Source organism: Oculina patagonica, chromosome 7 (genome assembly GCF_052425735.1).
Source record: "Oculina patagonica isolate OP01 chromosome 7, crgOcupat, whole genome shotgun sequence".
In the NCBI taxonomy this organism is placed as follows: domain Eukaryota; kingdom Metazoa; phylum Cnidaria; class Anthozoa; order Scleractinia; family Oculinidae; genus Oculina; species Oculina patagonica.
Window position 1 is genome coordinate 11412051 of NC_135764.1, and position 27174 is coordinate 11439224.

The 27174-nt window shown below is 39.9% G+C and overlaps 1 protein-coding gene across 5 annotated transcripts; it reads right to left on the reverse strand.

Moving 5' to 3' along the window:
- Positions 1-26382, reverse strand: LOC144660699 (integrin beta-PS-like). 5 transcript variants are annotated; one of them, XM_078521408.1, is made up of 29 exons: positions 26265-26382; positions 22557-22610; positions 20584-20659; positions 19733-19818; positions 18559-18669; positions 18121-18184; positions 17364-17489; positions 16640-16736; positions 16062-16155; positions 14950-15039; positions 13382-13468; positions 11861-11935; positions 11383-11478; positions 10745-10843; positions 9937-10010; positions 9596-9653; positions 9212-9267; positions 9054-9138; positions 8105-8175; positions 7763-7816; positions 6993-7062; positions 6096-6189; positions 5506-5606; positions 5266-5358; positions 4330-4465; positions 3386-3493; positions 2393-2502; positions 1527-1583; positions 1-371 (listed from the first exon to the last, which is right to left on the reverse strand). In XM_078521408.1, the coding sequence occupies exons 3-29, from the start codon at positions 20639-20641 to the stop codon at positions 303-305; spliced, it is 2319 nt and encodes a 772-aa protein (XP_078377534.1). In that variant the 5' UTR covers positions 20642-20659; positions 22557-22610; positions 26265-26382; the 3' UTR covers positions 1-302. The 5 variants fall into 5 exon arrangements, with proteins under 5 accessions (XP_078377534.1, XP_078377532.1, XP_078377535.1 ...); XM_078521406.1 differs by having other exon boundaries at positions 22553-22610; positions 26265-26381; XM_078521409.1 differs by lacking the exon at positions 26265-26382 and adding an exon at positions 22737-22870.
- Positions 26383-27174: the final 792 nt, after the last annotated feature.

The following is a 27174-nucleotide window of genomic DNA, read 5'->3' on the forward strand; positions in this document are numbered from 1 at the left end:
TTTAAAGTGTATAAAAACATTTATTTCTATTTGAAGTTTCAACAACATCGATTTTCATCCAACTCTATAATATAACTATGCATATCGCGCGGGGAGAAAGAAAGGAAGTCGAATGCCCAGGAAGGGGACACTTAAGAAGAGCGCCTAATTGTCCCCTTAGGGGAGGTGTGTGTCCCCTTTTTACTGGAGGCTACAGATGTCTGTGTGTGGCTTGGGCGACAACTCGGTGTCAGCGTACGTAAGGTGTCCCTTGAGAGGCAGAATCCCATTGAAGATTTTCTTCTACATCTATGATTTGCCCTTCATGTCTTGACTCCGTACATGGGATTTTGAAAGGTTGTGGTTGTTGGCTGGAAGATGGGGTTTTCAGCCTGTTGTCAAGAAGAAAACGAAAGGAATTGTTAGCATAGCGACAACATCTACTACTACATTCCACAGTTTACATAATGTGTCTGATTCCTTACTGTAAAGATTAATTACAAGAGAACTGGGAATTCGAGATATCGCGTTGGAATCCTTACTTCGGCTCAAGGAACTGCACGTCACACTTGGATTTCATACACAGTACATTTTAGAGTTCCGTGGTGGGGATGTTCTTGACGGCTGACAGTTACAACTTAAACGTGGCCCATTTTATGACTGACCGTCATAGTCTTTCCAAATTTTTTTGAACCAAATTTTTCGGCATTAACGATTGAACCTCTCTATTAAACACTTTCGAGTCCATTCGCCTAGATTCGATGACCACCAACTATGCCATACTGTGGACAATGTCCTCGCTGATAGCCGCAGAGCAATCACGGTGGCATCATAAGGAAACGAACGAACGAACGAACGAACAAACGGCTGACTGACTGACTGACTCACTGACTGACTGACTGACTGACTGACTGACTGACTGACCGACTGACTGACTGACTGACTGACTGACTGACCGACTGACTGACTGACTGACTGACTGACTGACCGACTGACTGACTGACTGACTGACTGACTGACTGACTGACTCACTGACTCACTGACTGACTGACTGACTGACTGACTGACTGACCGAATATCCCACTCAGTTAACCAACTAACTCAGAATTAATTAGGTGATAGTTCAACTGCTTTATTGTCAAGAATATATTCGGTCATTTTCATTTCAAACAGTAACTGCGCAACAAAATCGAATGAGTAAAACAATCCAACTGTTAAGTCATTTTCCACAAAGAATCGTTAGAGAGATTAGCCACGTTAATTCGTTGTTCGAACGGCCAAAAAAAAAAAACAAATAAAAAAAGCATGTGATAATAAGCGAAATAAACCGACTCGGACGTTTCGGTGTCTTCATGACGCCTTGTCAAGGTAAGTTTATAAAGATAACAAAATTCTGCGAGTTCAAAAAGCCGTTAGGCTTAATTTACATAATAAGGCATGCGAGGCAAATTACAGAAACGTCGGTTTATTTCGCTTATTTTCACATGTTTGTGTTTAACAAAATCATTATTGATAAGAAATAAAAAAAGCATGTTTGAAAATCATACCATGACACATTTTGCATTCTGTTGTTCCTTTTCAAACTTGGCAAATGCTCGCCGGTCCTGATGATAAGAAGAAAAATAGCATGAAAAACGTCCTTATAAATGGCATCCCATGACAGTGAGGCTAATCCCAAATCTTGAAGTTTCTACAATCATTGACAAAAGTGTTGACAAATTATCAATTTAGGTCCTATTTTATTGTTATTTGGACTAATTTCATCCTTTTGCGCCACGTTTCCAACCCCCCTTCCCCCTATCAATGTTGTAGTTTGTTTCTAGGAGCCCTTTGCTACCATTTTACAACATTGGATGAGGGAGGGAGGGGGTATTTTAGCAGACAGTGGTGAAATTTAAAAACTAGTGGTAAATTTGCCATAAAAACAGCAAAACGAAGTCAATGTGTCAACTACTTTTGTCAAAGATTGTAGTCCAATCCAAATGTAAATTTAGGAACTCGAGGTCTTTTATCCTAAGCTTTCTAATACAGAGAAAACGAGGTGCTAAGAGACTGAAAGGGGGTTAGTTGTACTTGGAATCTTTTCCAATACATTTTACTGCAAGTAACTTTGACAGGGATGAAGAATATCGTTATACCAGGGCTTTGTTATAAAGGGTTTGGTATATCGGGGTTCAACTCGTGATGAAGAAGGTTTGATCTAAGGAATCACTTGCGATTAACTACAATCACTAGAATACGTTTGGCTTCTACGTTATGTAATAGTTATGTAGTTAAATTCAATTAAAAATTGTGACATAAACAAAAGAAACCATGAGGCAGTCGGGGAAAAACTAACTAAAGAGCATGCGGTTGTCAAGTGGTATGGTGCCGGACTGGTGATGTGAAGGCTGTACGACCAATATTTACTCACCTGTATCGTCGCTAAAACTCTCCATATTAGTAAAAGGGCTAATGCAACAGCTAAGACTGCTCCTATTACGCTGAGAATCACTAATAACGCCTTCATTTCTGACGGACAATCTGTAAGGAGGAAAAGGAAAAACCAGCTAAGCTAATCCGGAAAATGAATTGCGGGGTGTCATAATGAGGTATTCCATTTTCTCGATATCATTCCAATTTTCATTTCATTTTTCGGATCTCAAAATTTCGGTTCATTACGATGTCTGATACCTAAAAACTTTAAAGATCCTGTAAGAAGAAAAACATGACTACGTTTTGATCTGGAGTTCGGCTCTGATCCGTGATCCTACAGTACTGTGATCCCTCATCTCACATACCTCGGTGATTAAGACAATTCACCAAAATTAATCAATCAAAAACTTTCTTAACGCGTCCAAAACAACCCTAACCGTGGGGAAACATCCCTCTCTTAGAGGGGGAACACCCCTAATCTAATAAAGCTTATCTCAGTTTTGCTTCTATTAATACAGGATCCATTGCAGCGATATTCTCTTCTCTGATCACTAATGCACTTGCCAAATATGACTGGCATGAATGAAGACAATCATGATCACCAGCAATAAAAAATTGTCTTGATGAACCACTAAAAAGTTAGGAGAAATGTACAGCAATTGGCCGTTCCCAGGTTGCGCAGGGAACTGGAGCGAGTGTAACTTTTAACAAATCGATAAACTGACACCACCAAAAGTCAAGATTGGTCATTTGACCAAGTTTAATGCCTTAAAGCTTAACCGAGACCAAGTTATGGACCTTGTAACATGGTTCACAATCCATACAAACGACTTTAATTTTGAAACAGCGTTCCCCAAAACCATATAAACTCTTAAAATTTCTAATTGCGATGGTAAAATTAAGTACCTAGACCCGCAAATGAAAAATCCCGGTCAAGGGATGGGTGAAAATCAGTTTTGAAATTTTTATCATTCACGTTTGAAGAGCCAACCTTTGGTCCTCTGTGTAGAAATCTCCAACTGTCCATCTGGTCTTACTATGTAAGCGAAACCAAAGTAACAGTCGTCTTCGTCTAGAAAGCGACACTGTTTACCCATGGCTAAAAATACAAACGAATAAAGCTTTATAATACAAGAAGGCAATAGGCTCTTGCTGTACTAAGTCCATCTTGGATGACAACGATGCATTTGTTACTAAACGCTAAGTAAGCAATCACTACACTACTTAATCTTTGTTTATATGACGCGATATATGGCACAATGTCTCACTCGAATGGCTGGCTACGCTTCGAGAGAACGATAGAACAAACAACAGGAACAACGCCCCTTGCCCTAAAAACCAATGCATGTGCAACTGCTACACTTGAGGTAAACAAGGTAGAGCTTGCTGTCGAGCCAAGTGGTTCATGATACCGGAGCTTATCCCCTTTTCTGTAGCATTAAGCGGCTAGGAGTTTTGCTACTCCCCCCTGGATGGGATGCTTGTCCAACGCAGGGTTACCCCCAGCAGTAAATTCGCCGGTACCCATTTATTCACTTTAGTGAAGAGGGGCACTATGAGGGTAAAGTGTCTTGTCCAAGAACACAATGCACTTCCTCGGCCATGGATGGCTCAAACCCGGACCGCTCGCCGGAGTCCGGCGCACTAACCATTAGGCCACCTCGCCTCCCATAACTGCTACACTAGAGAACCAGTAAAATTACATGCTTTACGAGAGCTCCTACACTGTTGGATATATCAAGTCCTTTAAGTGATGAACGAAATTGCCTTCAAATTGTAAAGCGGTGGAAGCGTCAAAATAGTAAATAAATGAAAACGGTACGAGAGTTCTGCAAACGGCCTTGCGGCACGAGATGGACATGTGCGTTCTTCCAGTTCACGAAAAGTAAATGCTACTATAACTACTCAAGCTAATTTAGCATGACGATTGCTTACCAGGTGTTAACTTGTCTACAGCCGTGATTTTGAAATCTTTGCATTTTCTTGAGCATTCCTCCCCTACAAGTTCTCCAGTACCAAACATACGGCATTGTACGCATGCTCTATTAGCTTCACAGGTTCCTATACAGCTCTGGAATAAAAAACAAGAAATTAGGTCCGTAATGCGTGCTAACCCCTTCTGTCTTGCCTTTTAGTTGACGCGACTTTTTAAAATACACAAAGCTCGTAGTCCCGGTACATATTGTAGACTTTGCACTCACAATAAGTCTTATAAAATTGATCCAAAAAAGTAGGAAGGGCAATTCACAACATATACACGGAGCACGCTGTGTATGACATCCTCAAAACAGTAGATATACAAACGCTTGTGATGTCGGAAATGCAGTAAAAACCCGCGAGTAAGAACCTAACATTTAAGAACCTGTTAGGCTAAAATTTGCAAATTAGACCCCATTTTTATAAGAACCTATTTGGCCTTAAATTTGGAAACCGACACATAATTTCTTAAATTGATTAAACATGTTTACTTTTGGGAAAATATGTTTGGACAAGGCATTACTGTACATGTATACAATGTCATGTTCTGAATGATTAGTGCTTCAATTTTACATAAACACTTGGTATGGATTTTATACGAGAAATAGCTTCAATGTCTTAAAAAGTTCTTTAGCGACAATTTAATTTGCCTTAACTGTCTTTTATGTAAGAACCTGTTAAGGCTAAGCTGGAAAAATTAGGTTCTTACTCGCGGGTCTACTTCGCAGCTGAAACTCCTATGCTTATTTCAGGCGTATTAGACAACATACCAATGATGAAATTGTGTGTGTATGAGTGTTTTCGTATTGTATTATAACTCTGATTGAGTAAAACTAGAAAGACCAACGGAAACTTTAAATAATAGCTTTGACGGCAAAGAAATAGATCCCTTACCGGGCATTCATCGCAGTATGGTCCCCTGTAGGGCAAGGAAGCGTTACACACGCACGCCCCACATCTACAGGTCCCTCGGCCGCTGCATAGGACCTAAAAAAATACAATTTGTGTTTGTTGCTCATCGATTTGTATAAAAAAAAAATTCAGCAAATGTAAAAGTCAATTTACTAGTATGTTGATCGCCATTCAGTCCTTTAGGATGCTCATAGCAATTCCGTATTGAAATATAAGCCTTACCCCATCTTTTGTACATCCCTCTAGATCTCTGCTGCAGCTACACGAAGGCCCGCTCCAGTTCTCTGTGCATTTACATTGGCCACAGTCACAAAATCCGCGCTCTGTTAGCACAGGAAAAAGTTAACATTTTCAGTTTTTCGGTTATAACAATCCCGAGGTTTTAAAACTCTCGGGCCAGATAGAACAAGGAATGAGCAATGACATGCAAATATTTTTCCGCCCTCGGCTTTCCAAGGAATTGCTCCAGGATCTGAAAACTGTAGGCTTGCTATGTATTTAAATCAGTGTGAAGCTTGCCATCGATTGGGGAAACACCGAATGGATATTCAAAGTTCCTAGTTTTAGTTTCAGTCAGTTTGCCCAAAGAACCTTAAATTTTTTTGAGGTAGTTTGATGTTTTCAATTCTTTTGCGTATCGTACAGGCAGAAATTAAAGACGCCTAATTGCATGCTTAATGAAAATTAATCAACCAAGTTTTCAAGTTTTCTTGGCTGAGATGCATGATGATGTTATTCTAGTTTTTAATCTTGCAAGCCCAAGGCGAAACGCAAAGAGGACGTTTTTTTTTATATTTAAGTATCCTGCGTACCTGAGCCTCCACATATCTCATCATTTTCAGGGTCTTTTAGACAACTGAGACTGTCGCACTCACAGGAATCACCATAAATTATTCCTTTTGGATCCTAATAAAAAAGAGAATGATTGTAAAACAATAATATGAGACGGGCGCTCGCTCAACTGAGTTGACAATGCTTATGCGTGGCTCTTATAAATGCTACAGCGACTGTATTGAAAGGTCATATTTTATGAGGGTCTGAATGGGGTTAAGTGTTTAGTGTTATTTGCCCATAATTTTTTGTGTTTGCTGTTAAATTGGCCGATTTTTTAATGTTTACTGTTTCCAAAGAAAGTACTGTTAAGTGTTTGGAGGGTTTTTCGTGAAAAAGCATAGTTTTTAATTTTAGCATTGTAAATTCCTATCTGCTGTCGATTAAAATCACTCCTGAACATTGAGCTTGTGCTGTGTGTTTTCCTCGAAAATCTTCGGTAGTCTTCGGGAATCTTCGGTAGTCTTCAGAAATCTTCAGAAATGATCGGAAATTGTCGGAAAATGACGAAAACGTCTTGATATTCTAAATAAAATAATATTGGCCTTTTTGTAACTGTTTTTGTTTCTTTGTGGATTAAATTTACTGATACAGTGAATTTTTTACTGTTAGTGTTAAAATGCCTAAAATTTAACTGATTCATGTTACAGAGCCAAAAAATTAAGTGTTTATTGTTACCAAGGTACCCCCCCATTTAGACCCTCTTTTATGGTTAGAGAACAGGAACAAGGCTGTGAATGATACGGAAGCGGATGCTTTAACTTGTTTCAATCTACGTGGACTTTCTCGCCAATAAGGTATGTGCGAGGATCGCCTATCCTAGGGACCAAAAGCCTTAAAGTTTTGAAACGATGCCCCAAAAAGGTCCGATGTTTTACCTTGGTGTCTTTGCAGTAACACTTGCCACAGCTACAAGATCCTTGCCCACTGCACGTACCTCCATTGTTACTATCAACAATAAAACATAGAATTGTACTAATAATAATAATAACTTTATTTAACGAGCTCGAGGGTAAAAACACTTTACAGTTAAAAACTGAGAAACTAGTGGCCCTCATGCACTAAGTACATGCCGGTACCAGCTGAAGATAGCAGACGTAAGAGAAGCGGACAACGATCGACCCTAGCCTGAGTACATCTTGCTGGGATGGCGACTTTACCTTATTACATGAAATTTTCGCGACACGTAAATTTCGCGATTCTGAAGTGCACATATTTCGCGATTTTGCGAAAATTTTGTAATTTGAATCACTTTAAATTCGCGTTTTTGTGTAAGACACAATTTACATTTCCTTGGTAATATTATGTAACAAAACAATAACGTAACAAAACAATAACGTCAAAATTAACAAAATGAGTTATTGTTTTTGAATCAATTGACCACAACATCCATTTACACTGAAATTCCTTCCTTCAGTGGTACTAAACTTATTTATTTTATTGTTGATATAATGTGAGTCATTTAATTTTCGCGCCATGTTATGTTCGCGACACTTCTTGTTCGCGTCACTTTAATTTCGCGATTTTTTTTGGAATCGCGAAATTCGCGAAATTAACGTGTCGCGAAAATTTCATGTAATAAGGTACATACAAAGTAGTTACTGTACATTATACATTACATCAGACTGCCGTTTAAGTGAGACATTACCTTGGACAACCTTTCTTTTCATCCTCCTTCGGACAAGAACAATATTCACCTGCCCTGAATTAAAAGAAACGGAGTTGGAAACCAAAACTGGCGTTAAACAGGGTACCGTGTCTTTATAAATTATAACAACCTTGGTAACTAGAGAGGAAGGTTAAAAAGATAATATGTGCACGAATCGCAAGAGGATAGTCAGTGACTTAAACTAAGTCATCTTTGATGATTTTCTTTATTCTCATTACCCTTCCACTTGGTAAGGAATTGATACTGTTAGGAGAAATGAAATGTTGATCTGTCTTGGTACTGTTATGTTTCCAATGTGATTGCATTTATTCTTAGACTTACCATGGATCATGGCAAGAACATATTCCACACTTCAAAGAGCCTCTGTTGTTGCAACTGGTACTGTTAACTTCCTACAAAAAATAGTGTTTTAACCGCTAAGAGCGCTTTCTAAAACTAAAATCACTCGAATTGGCCAATCAAAAGGAAAGAAAAACAAAACATTTTACTGTCATTAACCAGAGTGTTGATCGCTCGAAAACACGCTTCACGTGTATCGAGACAGGTATTTTTCCCGTACAATCCATTACATTTTCTATCAGCTTTTTAGCAGTTCTTTCTTAATCCGCGGGAACAATATGATAATTACACAAGCTATTGCTCTTAAATTGAAGTTTGGTATAATGTCTTTTTAGTGAAATCGACGTCAAGTATGTTCCATGAAAAAAAAAAAAAAACAGTAAAAAACTGTTTCGACGGTACCAAAGACACAGCGATTTTCTTGTGCGCCCTCCCTCTTAATGTACCAAAATAATGAAAGAACCACTTGTACAAACAACAGCGAAGTGAAGCCGGATCTTGGTGTAGATCAGGATCAGCAATATAAAGTAAAACGATAAACTAAATGCAAGGCTGATCGGACAGCTAAAATAGCTAAATAAATTTTATTGCCCAATATTTCGGTTAGACAAAACTAACCTTCTTCAGGGGCTGAAAAAGCCAAGTAAAATTTTTACTTTTTCAGCCCCTGAAGAAGGTTAGTTTTGTCTAACCGAAACATTGGGCAATAAAATTTGTTTAGCTATTTTAGCCGTCCGATCAGCCTTGCATTTAGTTTATCGTTCTCCCTGTTAATGGTGGTGCTTTGTGTGGTAACTGTCATCAAAGTGCGACTTTTGCGTCGAAAGTGAAATTAAGGGGACCTGCTTTAATTCCAATTTCGTGGCAAAAGTTATTTAAGGGACGATCATCTCTGACACGTTGAACAGTTGATAAAGTTAAAGAACATTACCATATTTTCTTTCTTTTCGCATTCACAACCACAAATGTAGGAAAGCTTCAGAAAAACTTGTCCATATGGAGTCTTGATGGAGAAGCTGTCAAAATAGAAACATGCCATTTTTGTCATTTTCAAGAATACTAGGGCATTTAAACCTGGACAGTATTTACCTTGTCGGTAGGTCATCTGAGCAGTTGGTCATTGATACAGACACCCTAAAAGAAACCTGAAGTAAAAAAAATACCAAGTTAGTGTTTTGAAAGTAAAGTCAGTGTTTTTTTTTTCTGAACAACCAGGAAATACAGTCGGAACTAGTCGGTCATTTTATAATTTAAAGAACGTCTTTAAACGGCTTGGTGAGTGGATTAACTGGGCCCACTGTATACATTTGAAAAGAATATACTTGAGTAATTTACTTATTGCCTGCCTGCCTGCCTGCAATGAAGGATGGATGGATGGGTGGATTGAATGATTAATTGATTGGTGGACTGATATGGATTGATAGATTGAAAGATTGATTGAAAAACGTCTTAGTATCTAACAGGTCAGTTTACCGTATCTCCTAATTCAACACCAGTGCAGGTTCTTGTGTTTTCGTAGACTTTTCCTTTTCTGAAATAAAACAATACAGCATGAAGTAAGAAGTAAGAAGCCCCACTTTCATTTCCAAATGTTGAAATTAATAATAAGAAGCAGAAGCAGCAGTTAGGCTGTGTTAAGTAAAACTGACCAAAGCCCGGGGGAGTAGCTCTGTGGTGGCAATACTACATGAAGATGAGATTGTTATTCATCGAAACTTTTTCATCAAGGCTAGATTAATAGTTCGTTTTGCTCTTAGAAAAATCAAGGGGCTTTTCATTGGTAGTCACATAAAACATCCAACCAAGGTACTTACGGGCAGACTGCAGTATAACGCACGTTCAGTCCTGCAGAGCTATCGTCTCGTATTGTCACTGTTCGGGCTATTTTCTGATGATAACAAAGTGGAATAATTAAAATAAATGATAATTGAATTTTTCGTATTAAGTCAATCAATCAAAAAAACGCTCGATTTTATTTTAGCGATTTCCAGTTCAGAGATAATGACTGCGCATTATGGCATAAATCGATTTTTGTCGACCCAACAAATTACGTTTAGCTCATTGCAATCAGTTTTAATATTTTCCAGGTTTAAACATCTGTATTATCTCCCTTTTCCGGGATCTGATGCAGAGAGCTTTCTCTTTTAATTTACAAAATCCTTTAAACTATAATAATAAATAAATTAAAATTTGTGTAAGATCTTGGTAGCACGTGGTATGAAGGGGACTGAGTCTTGATGAGATTTCTATGGCGTGCATTATTACGACATGCCGCTCTTAAATGACGTTATACGTAAAATGCATTACGGTACGCAGTAGATCTTCCATTTTTAGGTTTCGCCATCTTGATGTCGAGAGTTTTGTGTAATGATATGGTTTTATCATAATGTTATCTTATGACGTCATGCTACGACGTTGTCATACTTATGACGTTATCTACGACGTCATACTAAGGTTATCTTATGACGTCATAGTACGCTGAGAGAGCTCGCATGTGCGTGTTCAATTTTTTTTATTTTATTCTAAGAATCGGATTTCTTTGATTGTTTCTACAAAGGACAGTTCTCCGAAATGAGTTTTACACACGGATAGTAAATTGTTCTATTTTGAAATATTACACACCTTGTATGCTTCTCCAATAACCCGCACAATGTTTGACGAGTCCTGTTTCAGCTCGCCTGTCTCAGCGTAAGTTTCGTTACCTAGAAACTTCGCTAGTTGCTAAATTGACAGGGCATAAAATAAAAAAATAGTAAATATACTACGATCAAAGTATATTTAAATTTGACGCAGATTACTTACTGAAGCGAACAGAAAAATTTCTTGTGGACAGTTTTATTTCCTAATTTCAGTCAGTAGAATTCAGCTAACGTGTGAAACGGGTTCAAATTAATGTCCCAAGATATCTGTTTTATAGCGAGCTTTTTTATCGATACTCGACGTCCGGGTAAAAAAAAGTGACCTTGTTTAATAAATCTCTTATTGACCGCTAACACCATAACTTTCTTATAGACCCTTTCTTGAGGATTTCCAATAGTAAATGGTAAGGGTGATGAAGGGTTTGATGCAAGAGGATTGATTGTTTTTCTTTTCAGTTTTCCCATAAAAATAGGTTATATCGGAAATATACCATATTGGTGACATTTGTTTTCATTCTGACCAATCTTTTGCTAAGGAACGTTCTTCTCAGTTAGGTCGCGAAGTCCTCGGTTTTTTTTTTTCATGTAAGCACGTAGAACTACTGTAGGTCTAGTACGTACCTCATATATCGGCTTTTCCTTAGAAGTGACAGCAAAGATTGGAACAACATTAGATTCAAGCAGAATCTCGCGAATCAGTCCTGGAGATGGATAATCCTGTAATGTAAACAGACACGTGAAACATGCAAGAAGTAAGAAAGATGCGATGTTCACCAACGTGGGACAAAGAAAACACGGCATCCCCGAGATAATAACATAAGTGAGTATAACACTGTTTCGATTCCAGTTCAAGTTCATCATCAGTCATATAAACAAATCATGAGATACTTTCAAAAAACGCTGACTACTGAAAAAGAAATTCGGTGCCTCTGGTTCTCTGGCGAACCTTGTTCGTTTCTAACTACCAGGTTCTTCTTACGAGTCCTGAAAGGCTTACCTGAGAAAATGGGATCTGAACGAGACTTTGTTTTACAACAAAAAACAATGTCATTACACCAGTCTCTGGTGATAAGAGCCCGGTGGATTTTTTAAGACTTACCATAGTTAATGAAGCAGAGTATTCCTGGCCTTTCAGATGACACAATCCATCATTAGGGATGACAACCCCGCCAAGCTGCGGACGAGTAAATTAAACTTTAGTCAATAACATCTCCGGATTGAGCGGTCTGATTTCGAGACCTTGCCAGGGCACTGCGTTGTGTTTTTGGGAAAGAAAGACTTTCATAGTGCCTCCCTTCACCCAGGTGTGGGAACTAGGTCAGTAACTCACTTTGGAAGGAGGTTTTAAAAGATACACTGACACGTAAACAATTTTTACTAAGAACGATCCGTTTTTTGACCCTTGTATAGTATACAAAGCTGAGCAGTCGTGAAGGATTTCTCATAATGAGAGGATTATTTTTGGTGAAGTTGAAAAGAAAGACTTCATAAAAACCTCCTGACACCGTTTGCGTGAAATAATTTGGACCGCAGCCGCTAGGAAAGAGAATTACATATACACGTACACAGGCATGCGCCAATGTGAAGTGAATAATCGAAAGCAAAACATTAACCCTTTAACTGGCAATCGTTACATATTAGCATAGCAGTGATTAAAAAACTCTAGCTTTTACATATCTGGGCACATGATAGTAATGACTGTTTGTTATGGCAAAGTGATAATTTTTATAGCTTTAAAAGCCAACTAACTGACTACAACTCTTGATTTCTGTTGCATATGGTTGTTTGTTCAGCAGCAAATCTGAAAATGCCCGTTTTCTACCTAACAGGACAACAACAAAAACACACATCTTTGCCTCCAATTTTAATGAAAAAATAATTCTGACTTCAAAAATATACATTTGCAGCAAACTTCAACCCTATTCCTTTCCGTTCACCAAGGAAATTTCCCATCAATCATTCAGCAGACTCAGCAATTACTATTCGATTAGGTATGCTTAGGGTTTCCTTTTTAGCTATGCTTGCAAACCTGTAATTTCCTCATTGGCGACCGAAAGGGATGCCTGGGAAAAACAGTCATGGCGGCATGAAAGGCTTCCTACCTGTCGAGCCACCCAATCCTGCCGGCAAAATGTTGCACCGATTGCATTCTTTCGAAGTCAGAACTCGTCCAAAATGCCTGGCAGGTCTTGGAATCCACCCACAGAACGGCCAGAGAGACAACTTTGAACCGCCATCTTTCGATTCGAATATTTTTGGCGTTCCAATCAAGACAAAATCATCTCTCACCTCTGGTTGCTTTCAGATGCTGGCCTCTACCCACCATTCTAGCTTAATGATGCCAGCCTGGGGGCTTCTCCAGTGAAAAATGACTCGAAAAATCACTTATAAATACAAAACGTGCCAAATCCAAGCCCAACAGCTCGCCTACGAAAGAAGCAACTGCCGACTACTGACGTCACAATAAAAAATTGAGCCCTCGGTGTTTCGAAACAGCACACATTTTTACTTGAACTTCTTATATGCAATCACGAAGTTCTACAGAATGTCTAAGCCCAGAAAAAAACCTTTAGAAAGTCACAGAAATTTGACAGTTTAAGGGTTAATGTGTAGCTCGTACCAGTCCATCTCCAGCGAAGTGATAAGCTGCGTCAGTTGTTAGCACAACAACTCTTCTTGCGTCTTCTTTGCTTTTCCAGCCGATTTCCTGCCAAGAAAAAGGGGCTTTGTCACGGATTTTACCAAATTTTTGAACAGCTAAAATTTATTTTAGTGTGGTAGGAAACCTGAAAATAATGGTCCACTTTTATCAAATAATTGCCATATTAAAGCACTGAAACTGTTAACAAGCGTCTTTGGCTGCGGATGGCTCGGGATGGAAATGGATTACAATTTGAAAAATTAAGGCTTAACTTCTCAAGTTTTTTTTTTGCACGTCTTTACAAAATCGACATTTTACTGAGCCTTAGCTTGATTTCTATCCGCAAATTGAGGTTATATTTTCCTTTAAATGTTTAAAGATAATGTTTTTCATAGGTAAGGTTGCCTACCACTTATTTCAGAACAGTTTAGATCAAAAATCTGGAAATCCCCGTGACCTAGCCCCTTTAAAAATCTCTTCAAAGATCCACGATCAAATCACTCTTTCTCTTTGCTAGCTATTTCTTCATCTACTGGCATTTGGTCATTAAGTTAGTTCTTAAAATTGAGGAACCATTTTCTACAGTATTTGCAAGTAATGCAACGAATCGACGAATCCGCTCGACCGAAGATGCGCGACGCGACCGATCAGCACGACACCATTTGGAACGGCGCGAGTCGAGGAGCCCCCGACAAATCGTTGCGATCATCGCGGATAGTCCACCCGACCGCGGACTCGCGCGAACTCGCCCCCGACACGCCGACCGCGCGACACCCCGACCCTGCGACCCGCGGCCCACCCGACACGCTGCGAACCGCGGACCCACGGCCGGCAACACCACCGGCGAGAACGGGCGACCAACCAGGACACTCACCGGCAGTCCGCAGAACACCAGCCACCACCAAAGCCCCACAACAACAGGACCCGAAGCCCACGGAACGGACACCGATGCAGTAGCCCCGTCCCCCACAGGCCGTGGCCCAAGCAACAGCAGCGAGGCGCCGAGGACGCCCGCGGACGAGGACCAAGATCCCACGCAGGCCGCCCAGCTGACCCGGACCGCAGGCGGCGGACGAGCGACCGCACCGGACGACCGCCCGGCGGACGCGGAGGGGGCGGAGTGAGAGCGGGGGGGCGGACTGAGACGGAAACCGGCGGGGTGACGCCGAATGCGGGACCAACTAGTGATGGGGGAGGAGGGGCGACCGGGGTAGAAACCCTGCCCAAATGGGCCCGCGAAAGGAAGAGAGCCCGAACCGCCGCCCGCCGCGACCGACGGCGACGGCGACAGACAGCCCGCGACGCACCGCCGCGTCGCGAGGACGCGGCGAGCTTATACGAGATCGGGCAGACGCAGCGGCCGAAAGGAGGAACGAAACGGGAGACGCGCCTTGCATTACTTTTGCACAATACTGTAGTTGATGATTTTCGTTATTCTCTTGCAAGTCTATTTGACAATGTATTAAAACTGTAAAGGAGAAAATGCACATGGATCAGTAAAGATTACAGCGTTCAGTTGTTAGCGCTGCTTAAATATATTTACCAACCTTTTCACAGGCGGCCACTTGAATAAGAGCGTCCAGGCCTCCCTCGGGGTTGTCGATATTTCCAGAGGCCATCAATCGTTCAATGGCATCCTGGAAACAAATTTCTGATTATTTATTGGCATAAATGTTACATCAGAGCCAATTTCTAATTTTTGAAATTTTGAGGTTTGAATTATCGGGGATTGGAGTTATCGAGGGTAAAATTAGTAAGGGAATGACCAGAAGGAGGATCAAAGAAGGTTCGAATTAGCGGGAGGTTCGAGTTATTGGAATTCAACTGTACCAGTTGGCATTCCCCTCTAAAGCGCTCGGTCGCCCCTTATTGGCTGTTTATTAGCATTTTTATAATTCAAATGTCGCATATGGCGGTTGTACGCTGACAACAGTAATTAGAGGAAGATAAAACACTCGTGAAGTTGGGCCCATTTCCCCCACTCAAAACTGTAATAAGCCATCGTAAGACGGTCGATCCCAAACAACAAGACCTAAGAAGTGGCTTGCGTGGGAATGTCGGCCGGTTTTTATTTTGCACGAAAGGAAAAGTAGCTAAATACAAATGTAAATAGCCTAATTAATTGTAAATATTTTTAACTTTAAATACTTTTAATTTACACGACCCCACAAGCTGTAAGCTTTTATCCAAATCGTGTTTTTAAATAAAGGCAACTTACTTAGCTGAGTAGACACATGAGTAGAGAATACATGTTCGATATGATTTATCACGGTTCTTTACCAATTGTTACAAACGAGATCACTTTACCGGGCTCTGTAAACTTGAAAGAAAGGTAAACAACTTGTCCGGAAATCACGCTAAGAACCTAGTAGTCTGCAATGCAAGCGTTTTACGTGGGCGCGCGAGAGCATAAGCTCACGATCGAGTAGATTCGCCGCCATGTTGGATGGGGGCGGGGAGTCTCCTATCCCCAATCCCCGCTCCCCCCGCCCGAGTACGAATCCAAGATGGCGCTCGCCCGATCAAGATGCGTTCAAATTCGCTTTATCTAACTCGCTAAAATACGCCTGCATTGTATGCTAAGAACCAAGCTAAGCTCATGTATACGTATAATCCGTACTAATACGTACTATTACGGTCTAATACGTACAGCACGTACCTGGAAATTAGATGCATTCTTGTCTAGGGACAGTACATTACGGTAACCAAACGTTGGAGTAGAGTTTTTATCTTTTGGATCAGGATGAGCAACCCTTTAAAAAAATAAACACAGAAAAGTGAGAGCACTGAATAACTCGATATCACAGCGTCGGCCGGAAACAATAACTTGTGAAAAATAACCAAAGATGGTTGCGAGAGAAGTGTATTTAGCAGCTCCATTATGCCTTTAAATTGCATGGCTGAAAGGTATAAATGAGGATTTTTTAGGACCATCATTACCGAGAGCCATCCAACACTTACCGACAACTAACCGATGTGTCATTAACTGTCGGCCGATTGTCGTTGATAGTCGGCCGTTATAACCGACTTTTGGCCGACTGTTGGTCGCCAGCCGAATGAAGGTCGACTGTCAGCCGACTGTTGGCCAAAAGTGCGCAGACCGTTTCTTATTTCTTTTTTTTTTTTTCAGGGTTAAGGGATTGTTCTTCATTTTTATGCCAATGGAAGTGATCGTGTTAAGTAGTGGCCAAAACTCATTACAATTAAGTGACTGGCATGGCTATAAAGTGGACTTACATCAAAGGGTGTGTGTCCATATAAGGAGCGGCGGGCTTATCGACGAATACACCGAGTCCAAGGCGAAACCGAGACGTCAGATTTGAAATCTCGTCCGCTGAAAACAAATTGGTAAAAAATGTTATCAATCAGAATTGTAATTTACAAATTAATAAGGAAGCACACTACAAGATCATGATGCATATCTCTTGTCGACGTAAAGGTAAACAATAGTTGAGTCTTAAAAAATGTTTATGATGCCATCACAAAGGGAACTCGAATTGTTTCTGGTTTTGGTCCATAATTGCCGTTCTGATTGAAAGCACTGTAAACTCATGATGGAGGGAAAACATCACGATTCGTCAAGGACCGCGATTAACGTAGAGCTAGAATGATGTGAGAAAGGACCTCGGATAAAAAATGACCGGGTGCATAAGTTGAAAAGCCGTTAGCTGGGTCATAACACAGCCCTTCTCCGCAACGCTTCTCCAATGCGCGACGTCTCGAATAACTTAACGGAAGCCTACGAACAGGCTCCTCATGGTAATGGGTGAAAAAAAAGCTGAAAAAAATCGGAAAGACGAGACGCGTTCTCGACGAAGGGGCAGAAATGTCCCTACCCATATACCGCCTCGGCTCGCTCCGCTCCCCGATACCTCGTTCTACACTCCACTAGAGAGCCTGTTGGGAGGCTAGAATATCGGCAGCGAAGGATATTACTTATTGCTTTTATTTTGTCGTTTACCTAACAGCTGTCCAAGCGACTTGATAGATTCCTTCTTGATTGATCTGGACACATCCGTCAGATAATACAAGTCAACTGGAAAGTCCTTGGGAGTGAGAACATTTACAGTGATGGTCGTTTGAACGCCTGAAAGATGAAAAGTAGATCGTCAAAATATTTCTGGCACATTAGCAACGACACAAGATAGGTGACTTGGATGAGACAGGCGTGTTGGATGTCACTGGTTCACTGAAGCTGCAGTAAAGTATTCATCATGGCATGTATCCGCAAAGTACAATTTACGACATTTCAAGCTGGATGGTACATTTTCTAACGTTTTAAGAGTTGTATAAATAGTCTACGACAAACGTTTTGGTAGACCAGGATAAGATTCTGAGGTATTCCTGAATGGACATCCCGTCCAAGGGGAATACTTCTCTTAATCACTTAATGTTATGAAAATCGATCGGGTGCATCGGAGCAACAGTGGCTTGTAAACTGAGTTTTAGTAATAGCTATCTTGTTAGTATTGTCCATAAATTTCAACTCTTTCTTCTTATTCCCTTAGTTAGATAAATAACCCGAATTGTTCCGTTATTTTTACGGACTCGGTACATGTAACGATTTCACTGTGTTTGCACTTTTGGACACTTTTTTCTCGCCCTTGTTTACTCGCTCCTTGTCCAATCTGAGTTCGAAAAAAAGCCATGACGATAGTAAGCACTGTAACATTTACGCTTAACATTTAACATTTACGATTTGGTGTAATCTGACCTACCTGGTCTGAGGTGGAGAGTGAGGTTTTGAGGAGACACTTTAACATCACCGTCCGGCAATTCACTCTGCAAACGGTGATCAAGCAAATGTTGAATAAACTTTAAGCAGAGTCCTAAATGTACTACGTATGCTGTTACTTGAAGAAAGTCTAAGTTACACCCAAATATGGTTAAAAAAAGTCCCTTACGCTGAAGTTGAGATTTTTTCTGCTATACACACACGGCTCTATGATTCTGCCGCCGGGTCAGCCTCGCCTCTTGGCTCCAGTTGGCTATTTACACCGTATTTACAAAGCGTGGAGGAGTTGAATTCGGTACGACCAAACACAAATCCGTCTGGACTAAATATTCTCTTCGTCATATTCCCCTTGCCTTATTATCCTAGTAAAGAGGAAATAAAGTAAATTTCTGACGACAGCACCTTCAGCACAGTAGCTTACCGAGTGAATAGTGGATCCCGAGCCTGGATTGGAGATCTGTTGGCATTTGTTCTTTTGGTGGTTCTTGTGCAGATCGCATCTTTTCCTCGGTTGATCTAATATGTGATAATCCTAGATTCATATCAATGAAAACAAAACAAAAATAAAAAAAAACAGCAGTTAGTGGTACATGTAATCAAAAGACGGAAGTGTTCGGGCCAACTTCGGAAACTTTCGGAAGTGTTTGGGTCAACTTCGGAAGACTTCAAAAATCTTCGTCTTCGGAAGACTTCGGGTCAACTTCGGAAAGAAAAGTAATTGGTATTCCGAGGTAGTACAATTCGGGATTATTTGTACTGCTCTCGTCCAATCAGAATCTAGTAATTTTGTTAAGTGCATATCCTCTCAAGTTATTTCTTGTCAAAAATTCAAAAAAAAAATTTTTAACTGGCCAAAACATAGCTCTTAACCTTTGGAAAAAATAAACAGGAGATCTTTTCCACAAGAATGGGAGTCACTACTCACCGTACTTTAAAACTAGGTTTTCTATAACGCTTTTAGGCAATTGTTTTTTCGCTTAGATGGAATGCTAGTCCTTTGCGAGTTGCCAACAATATTTTGCTTGCTTTACCCGCTATCAATTTTCGAGGGTACCCACTTATACACTTGGGTGGAGAAAGAGAGGCACCGTAAGGGTAAAGTGTTTTGTCGGCAGAGGAGACAAACACAATAATCCGCCAACCAAGTTAAAGGTTGTACTAATTGACCTAGACTGAGTCTGATTTTAGCCTCATGCGTTTAGTTCACCATGAAAGAGCAGATCGATTTTAAAGCAAATGTCGAAGATCTACAAGAACCAATTAGGAAGTGAGCATGATTGAGCAACAATGACGAGGCAGGGCTGTAACCAGGCCTTTGCATAGACGAGGCAAGATCTTGCTAGTGGGTTCTGGGGGCATGCCCTCCAGAAAATTTTGAAATCTAGAAGCTATGAGACATTTTTTATGAGATATTTCTTGAGAAAAATCAATCGTCTTCAACTGGGGATTATTTTCCCAACAAAACATATTTTGTTTTTAATTTTGGGTAAAAGTTTAGACGAGGCAAGTGCCTCGTCTTGCCTCTTGCTAGCTATGGCCCTGCGAAGATGAAAACGGAGATAAACAAACTTCTCATAAATTAAAGTGAGGCTTACACTGTCTTCGCACCAGCTACATTCTGGGTCGGCGACGATACACTCTCCACATGTCTTGTACGTTCTGCAGTCAGGCGCGGCAAAGCCTGATTAAAAGGGACACGGCACAATTTAAAAAATACAGTAGTTGATCAAGTATTTTGTTTTGAGGAAAGAAAAGGGTGCAACTTCTTTGCAGTTAATATTTTAAGATACCAACCGAAGCTAATAATACATGCACTTTAAAAAATGCTTATCTTGAACGCTAAACTGTTGGGGATTGGGTGAGTCAAAGAAAACCAACAATAAATTTATTTCTTCCCATAGTCCTTGAAAATAGAGGGCCCAGTAGTTAATAACCAGCTTAGCAGTCTCCGTCTTTGAAAACGAAGCTCAATTTTTAATCTGTTGTCTCGGTTTCATTTGCGGCATGCAGTCGATATCGGAAATTACTTAATATATCTAGCGAGGGTTGATAACGATTTTATTCCATCAAGGCTGGTTTTTACTGGACATAAGCACCAGCATGAACAAAAGCATAGGACACAGCGCATCAGAAGAACGAACACACTCCTTCTTCTTATGCTGTCTTCACTTGGTATAAGCATAACAAAACAAAATTGTTCGTTTTCGTTGTGCTTACATGATTGCATAAGAATGAATGTGTTCAATTCGTTCTTTTTATGCACTTGGTGCTTATGCTTGTGCTTATAAACGACCTTGTTTTATTGCCCAGTGAATGCCAGGTACGACAAGAGACAGGACAGAATTGGATAAATACACAGAAGATAGACCTCCGTGGCACGTGGTACGTCAGTACGTGCACGTGTCATTGCCGGGTATAAATAACGCATTTTTTTTAATACACTTACCTCCATGTAAAGAGCCACATAAAAGTAAAACAAGGAAGATTGCTGCTTTTGACATCATCTTTATGAATGGTGTACTCTGTAGTGAAAGATACAAGGATAAAGTCTTAGTAACAGGCTTAGAAGATCCATATTTCGGCTCTCGAGATGCAATGTCCCTCAACCTGTGGGGGCGAGGGCCTGAGCAGTACCGAGCAGGAAATAGTAATGCCAAAAAGCATAAGATGAGTATACGGTATTTGCATAAAGACCGAACAAGTCCATTACACCCTGGTATACAAGGAGGGTCTTGCGATTACACCACCGCGCCTCGCACTGACTAGAGACAAGTTTGGAGTAGGAAAAATTCATTCAGGAGTAAAATGGTACATTTAAACAAAGGAGTCATGGGTTGGGGGAAGCGTCGATTTGTCATGTTTATTAAAAATAATTTTTTTCGCACATACCATAGGACGACAACCACTGTAATTGACAGTTGCTAATGGGCCACCATTCTTACGTTTATATTAGCAGCGGAGAACGTGGTTAGTTCCGATCCGAGCTCAAATCATTTGTTGTGTTTGTTTGTTTGACTTTTGCATGAATTGTTTCGACAGATACTGATCGCCAGACGTTTTGACGTGCTACTGTTTATGCGGTCTGTCAATAATCTACGGCCGTACAAATATTTAGTGATTTTCTTGTTATGACTAAACAATGGCCGATAGTTAGTGGCCAAACATAATACACGGGCCGGCTATTGTTTTCTTAATGCTTTGTACGTTTCAGCTACTGTCACAGTGCCAGTTTTCAAACTAGAAGACGGACAAATCGTCTGACGATTAATTTATTCGTCTAGTGTGAATTTAATTAAGACGGCTTTTAGACGACTTGTCCGTCCAGACGACAAAGTCGTCCTCATAAAATCGTCTTCCCAGACGGCTAAATCTACAGACAAATTCAGACGACTCCGTCCCGTGTTACACGAAAACTACATCGTTGAAAAAAAAAAATTTCTGCGAAATATAGATCATCCTTTTATTTTCTATTTCTCTTCTTTTAAAAGAAATATCATCAATTCGAAACGCCTGTTGTTATTAGCCTCCTTCGTAGACGTTCTTTGGGCTCGTCACGCGTTTCTTCCTACAATCCCAAAGAACGACGGCGAAGGAGGCTATGTTTTTCTGTATTGTCACCTTCTCAAATGGAGAAGGACGGTTTCCACGCCACAGTCAGGATAACAAAACATGTTATCTCTAGTCTGAGATAATATTTATTCTTTATACAACACCAATTTGTCAAAAACAACGGAGTATCTTTTTTCGCGTGATTTCTATGGGCGGGTCAGTTAGCTAGACAAATAAATAACAAAGTTAGTCAATCCGGACCACCCTTACTGCATAAATTATCCGCAAACAAGGGAGTTAAAAAGGTTTGTTTTAATTGAATCAATGTCCATATTATGTAACAGGCCTATAAACGCACTGAAGTGTATACTGGGACACACCGCGGCGTAATTCAAGAAATCAAAACATCTCCACCGGATTATTTTCAGGATCAAAGGTGGACAATTTTTTTTATTGTCTCACGTCTACTGAAACAAGTCGTGCTATTCAAGGTATCTAGAATATTCCCCATGATAATTTTTCAAAATCTAAATTACTAAACCACCTAATAGCAAGGAAAAGGGCTGTTTCCTGAAAGAAAATCAATCAAGTTACTTACTAATGAAAGTGAACATAAATCAGTTACCCCACCCTTGTTGCTATGTCTATAATCTACTTCGTTACAGTGACACTCTCACGGCGGAAACGTGATCTGACGAAATAACGACGCGCAAGATACGTTTGCTTGAGTTGTTTTTAAGGAAATCTTCTGAAAATTTCGCCAGGTCGATAGCTATTTCGTTCATGTCCGTAAAAAAAGGGTGTCCGTAACAGCGAGGTGCTCGGGAATTAACAATACGATAAAAAGTAGTATTTCACCGGCTTACCTACCCACAGTTATTGATAGCCCAGTCCACTCCTCGGCTCCAGGACACTGTGTTGAAACTGTCAAAACAAGTACGTTTAGAAATGAGAAATCCACGAGCGTACAAAGCAAGATAGTAACGCTAAGATAATTCAGCTTTCCCAAGCGAAATTATTTGCAAAGAAATAAGAGAAATATCGCAGTACTTTCGTTCGCGTTTTTAGGCTGACTCTTCAAGCTGTGCATATCATCAAACCCAAACTTTACAGCAGCGTCTTCTTAACCGCGAAACCTGATATGTATCAGGCAAAAAGTTTAAAAGAAAATCAACTTTGATGCAATCAGTCACGAGTGTCTCAACACTTTAGCTGTGTTGATTTCACGAGGCGAAGGTTCTTTTATCTCGTGGCGTACGATCATGGAAAACAGTCACTCTGTCTGACCTCTGTGCTTTTGCCGAGGAATCTCGAAAACATATGTTTTAAATTAGTTCCTCTCGTGGCATCGCGTCTCTTTTTTTCATTTTTTCCACTTTTACGGGGTAATTTTCATGAGGATGATTTTTCAAGGCTGTCATAGCAACATCAGTTTTGTTGTCACGCGGGGAGATACATTTCGGACGGTCTCTCTTTCGAGGCTACGTCCTAATAAGATGGGGGAAGGCAAAAAACACGCGCTTCCTTTTCACCTCACTTCATTTCCCAGACCCGTTCCCGGAAAAATAACGGACCTCTGCGGCCTGCGGAACAAGAGAGCCATGAGAAGAAACAATTTTAATGGCAACTAACGTACGAGGTCTCAGACGTAAATAGTATTGGCAATGTCGTAAATGCTCATTTGTACGAAAGAAACGCAAATAAGTTCTTTCCTTATTTGTATCATCTATGATTTTCATTAACACTTTCTAAGCTTCAAGAGCGAACAAGAATTTCACTAAGAAGCAACAAGGATCGGGCTATAAATAAGCACGACAATCGAGAAAGGCTACATTTTTCAAGCTGTGGCATTTGTGACATTGCCCCTTTAATTTCAAACCGTTTTTCGGTATGAAACCAAACCCGACCGAAATTTCCAGTGGTACAAACTTTTAAGCGTCTGAAAAAAGTTCATGTACAGAGCCCCAAGCTGACTAAGAATAATGGGTTATCGACTCCAAACAAGCCAAGATGGTCTATTTACTGGTTCGATCGAAACGAGAGAGAAAGAGTTTGCCTCAGCTGGAAGCTAAGGAAAAAAGCTGTCAATACAAAAAATATTTGCCAAATGACCTTTTTTACAGATCTTAGATTAACCCCAAGGGACCGTTTATTATTACTTTTAATTAAAATACTTGATACTTTAAAGTAAGCCCCTTGCATTGACCCGTATTATCAGTTAGTTGGGAATCTTTTATTTATCTCAGATCAACTATCTATATGTTAGTTTTGAACACCGCGTCAGGCATTATTATTGTTTGAAATTGATCCCAAACTTATAGCTCCAAAAAAGTAAGAAATTAAAAAAAATCCAAAGATCCGAAATCACACACGTTCGGAGAGGTCAGGGTTTCGATGTGTTTAGTTCGAATTCAATTTCGATAATATAAAGTCCGGCAAATTCTTGTTTTTATTATCGCACGGGTTAAACCGTTAAGCATTTCAAAAGGCAATAACAAGTTTAGAAGACAAATGTCCTTGACACAGAAAAATTATCGCTGACAAAAGCAGCAGACACCACTACACCGTGAATAATGTAAGCGTAATGATTGGATTAGCACTCCATTCGATACGCACTATCTAAACGAAAAAATGCCCCCCCCCCCCTTCCACATTTGAAATTTCTTTCAAAATAAGCACCCCTATTGCAATAAGCGCCCTTCTATTAATAATTGCTTGCGCATAGAGTTAATACCAAGTGTTTTCTTTAAGGGACACTGTCACGGGGATTCTTCTGCTTTTCAGTAAAAAATGCTAATTGTGGCAAAGTAATCTCTGCTCGTGAAATGGGCCTAGAACATCAATATGAAGATAATAAAGTAAATAGTTGTTGAAGGAAGAGGGAAACGTTATTAGTTTTCAGCTGTTTTTTCAGGTCACAAGGGCAGAACTTGAAAAAGTCAGCCTAACTTTTTCAAGTTGAGATCTAAAGATCCTGATGGCATTACAATATGAATAATATAATAATAATAATCTTCGCAATCTTTGTACGACTTGTTTATAGCTTTAGTACACTAGCATATATATATAGTAGCTGGCAACCCTTTTTTGGGCGCAAAATTACCTTTTGATTGGAGCACGAATCGCAAGAGAAAAATTAAATCGAGTCAAAACTGATCGATATCATTGAAAATTAGACACTTTTTGAGTGCATAAGCACCCTTGAGATGTTAATGTTAATCGCACATAAAACTTGAGAAAACAGGCAATTACGTGACTTGCAACATTCGATATTGCCACAGGAATCAGGAAACTATTTTGTTATCTTAACTGTGGTGTAACAAAGCTGGCAGAGTAGAAAAATAGTAAAAAAAAAAAACAATAATAATTTCTTATTGATAACAAGTCATTCAAACGCTTCTGCTTGTTGCGAGCTCCGGATACGTGCGCGTACGCTTATACACGAGTTCAAAAGTCAATCTTTAAACTCTCCCGTATTCGTCTGTGTACATTTCTTACGATAAGAGTTGGAGAATGTGAGCATATACTGTATATTAGCACAGTTGTTTTATGGTAAATAGTTACTATATAATTAATTCTTTGTAGTGAACACCTTTTGGGACGAGTTCCGATGTCGTCTTTTCAAATCTCTTTTCTTCTCTTGTTTTGGAACCTTGGGACGAGTCCAGGTTCGTGTGCTGACATCAGGCATGCATGCGATATTTCTGTGTTCCCTAAGCCGGCTTGCTTCAGTTTGCTTGCGTTTCTACACATTTGATTCGCGCACTTTTTTGTTTTGTTTTTGTCTTTGCTTGTCTTTTTTTGTCAATATATTAATCGTATATAAACGTTGGCGTGGCGTGGGTTGTTGAGCGAAGTCAGACGAATTCCTGTTGAAACAGGCAGCGGTTGGAAACAGAAAGGCTAGGCAAAGCAACTGCAATGCACAAACTCGGCTATCACAAAAATCACTAATTTGATCATTACGGCCGGATGGATGAAAGGCTAACCAAAACAATGCCTCTTTAATGAATTAAACCTTTCTTTCTTCTTTGATTAATTGTACGTGAGCGCTGCACATACCGAACGTATCGAGCACGACTTTGGTATGTTAAAAACTTGACTGAACTGCATGAGAAAAACTTCTGGTTTGCAATAGCAACACTGCTATTTACTCTGCCGGTTGGAGTAAAATAATTTTGCAGCAAATAGACGTCAATGAAGTTTGTTTGAAATGGAGACACTTAATTTGCAAACGCTAGAGATGCACATAGGTTATACACGGCCTCGCTCTCTCGTGCACCGTTTACAGTGAGGTTATCGTCAGCTGGCCGAAAGAATGGTGGTAAAGGTCGACAAGATGACGAAAGAATCTACAAGCTTAAGCTGTAATCCCTCTCTATACCAGTAAGACTGTGTTTTGACTGCTTAATAGTCGCGATTTTCGATGCAAACTTCAAAACTAAAGCTATTCAGGGTATTGTTTACGCGTAACGCAATTAAGTGTGCAACTCAACAGTTCATAAAAAGTTCGGTGTAAAGTCATCTACACATGTAAAGCATTAGAACTAAGTTGCTTAGATCTTAGATTTTACTTACCCCACTTTTTGTACTGAATTCTGAATCATTTGATTCCTCCAGAATGAGCTTGTAGCATCCAAATTAAACTTGCGTTGTGTTAATCTATTTAATCTCAGATTTAACACTATTTTGAAAGTACCTTGAATGCTTTTGTTGATGGTCGTGACGTCATTTCCTTTTCTTTTCAGATAATACAAGTACATTTACAACAGAAATAAAGAACGTTTAGAGACGGAAGCCAAAAGAATGATAACTGATGATAGTTGACACGAGTTTGTGAGATAAGTAAAAAGGTTGATATTGACATTGGCTCCGGAAACTACAAAGCGTAACATCTGTGACAACTCTCCCAATCAGATGTTAGAAGAGCATAAGATTTCTCTCATGATATAATTTCTCGTCTGAAATTTTTAATTATACACTAACGGTTAAAATATCCAACTTTTTCTTTGGAGAAAACTCTCCTCTGTTTTCACTTTAATAATGAAAAGGGACTAATCTGGTATTCACTGTGGCTTGTAAACTGATAGAGCCGGGGGAGCTTGGAGGGGGGGGGACTTTAGCCCCCCAATGATTGCAGAAAAAAATTAGAGACCTTCTAAAGGAAGGGTCTACCTTTGTTGAAGGTTATACTGACCATCAGTTAGTGCCTTTACAACCTATAGCATGCATTGCCCCTACTTCAAGTCACTAGTCAGCCATTTGGCTTTATTAATTTTTTCCGCGTATTTGATTGCTTCTATCTCCAGCTTACTGAAAAAAAAATGTGTATTATACGTGTTTTATCAAAAAAAAAACCTTCGGCTCCCCGTTTGGGATCGAAAAACAAAACTACGCGTTTGTATTCAGAGATTGAGATCACCCATCTGTTTGATGGCATGGGTCACGAGTGTGGTGTTTATTTCAAGTTTTGAAAGAAAAGTCACCC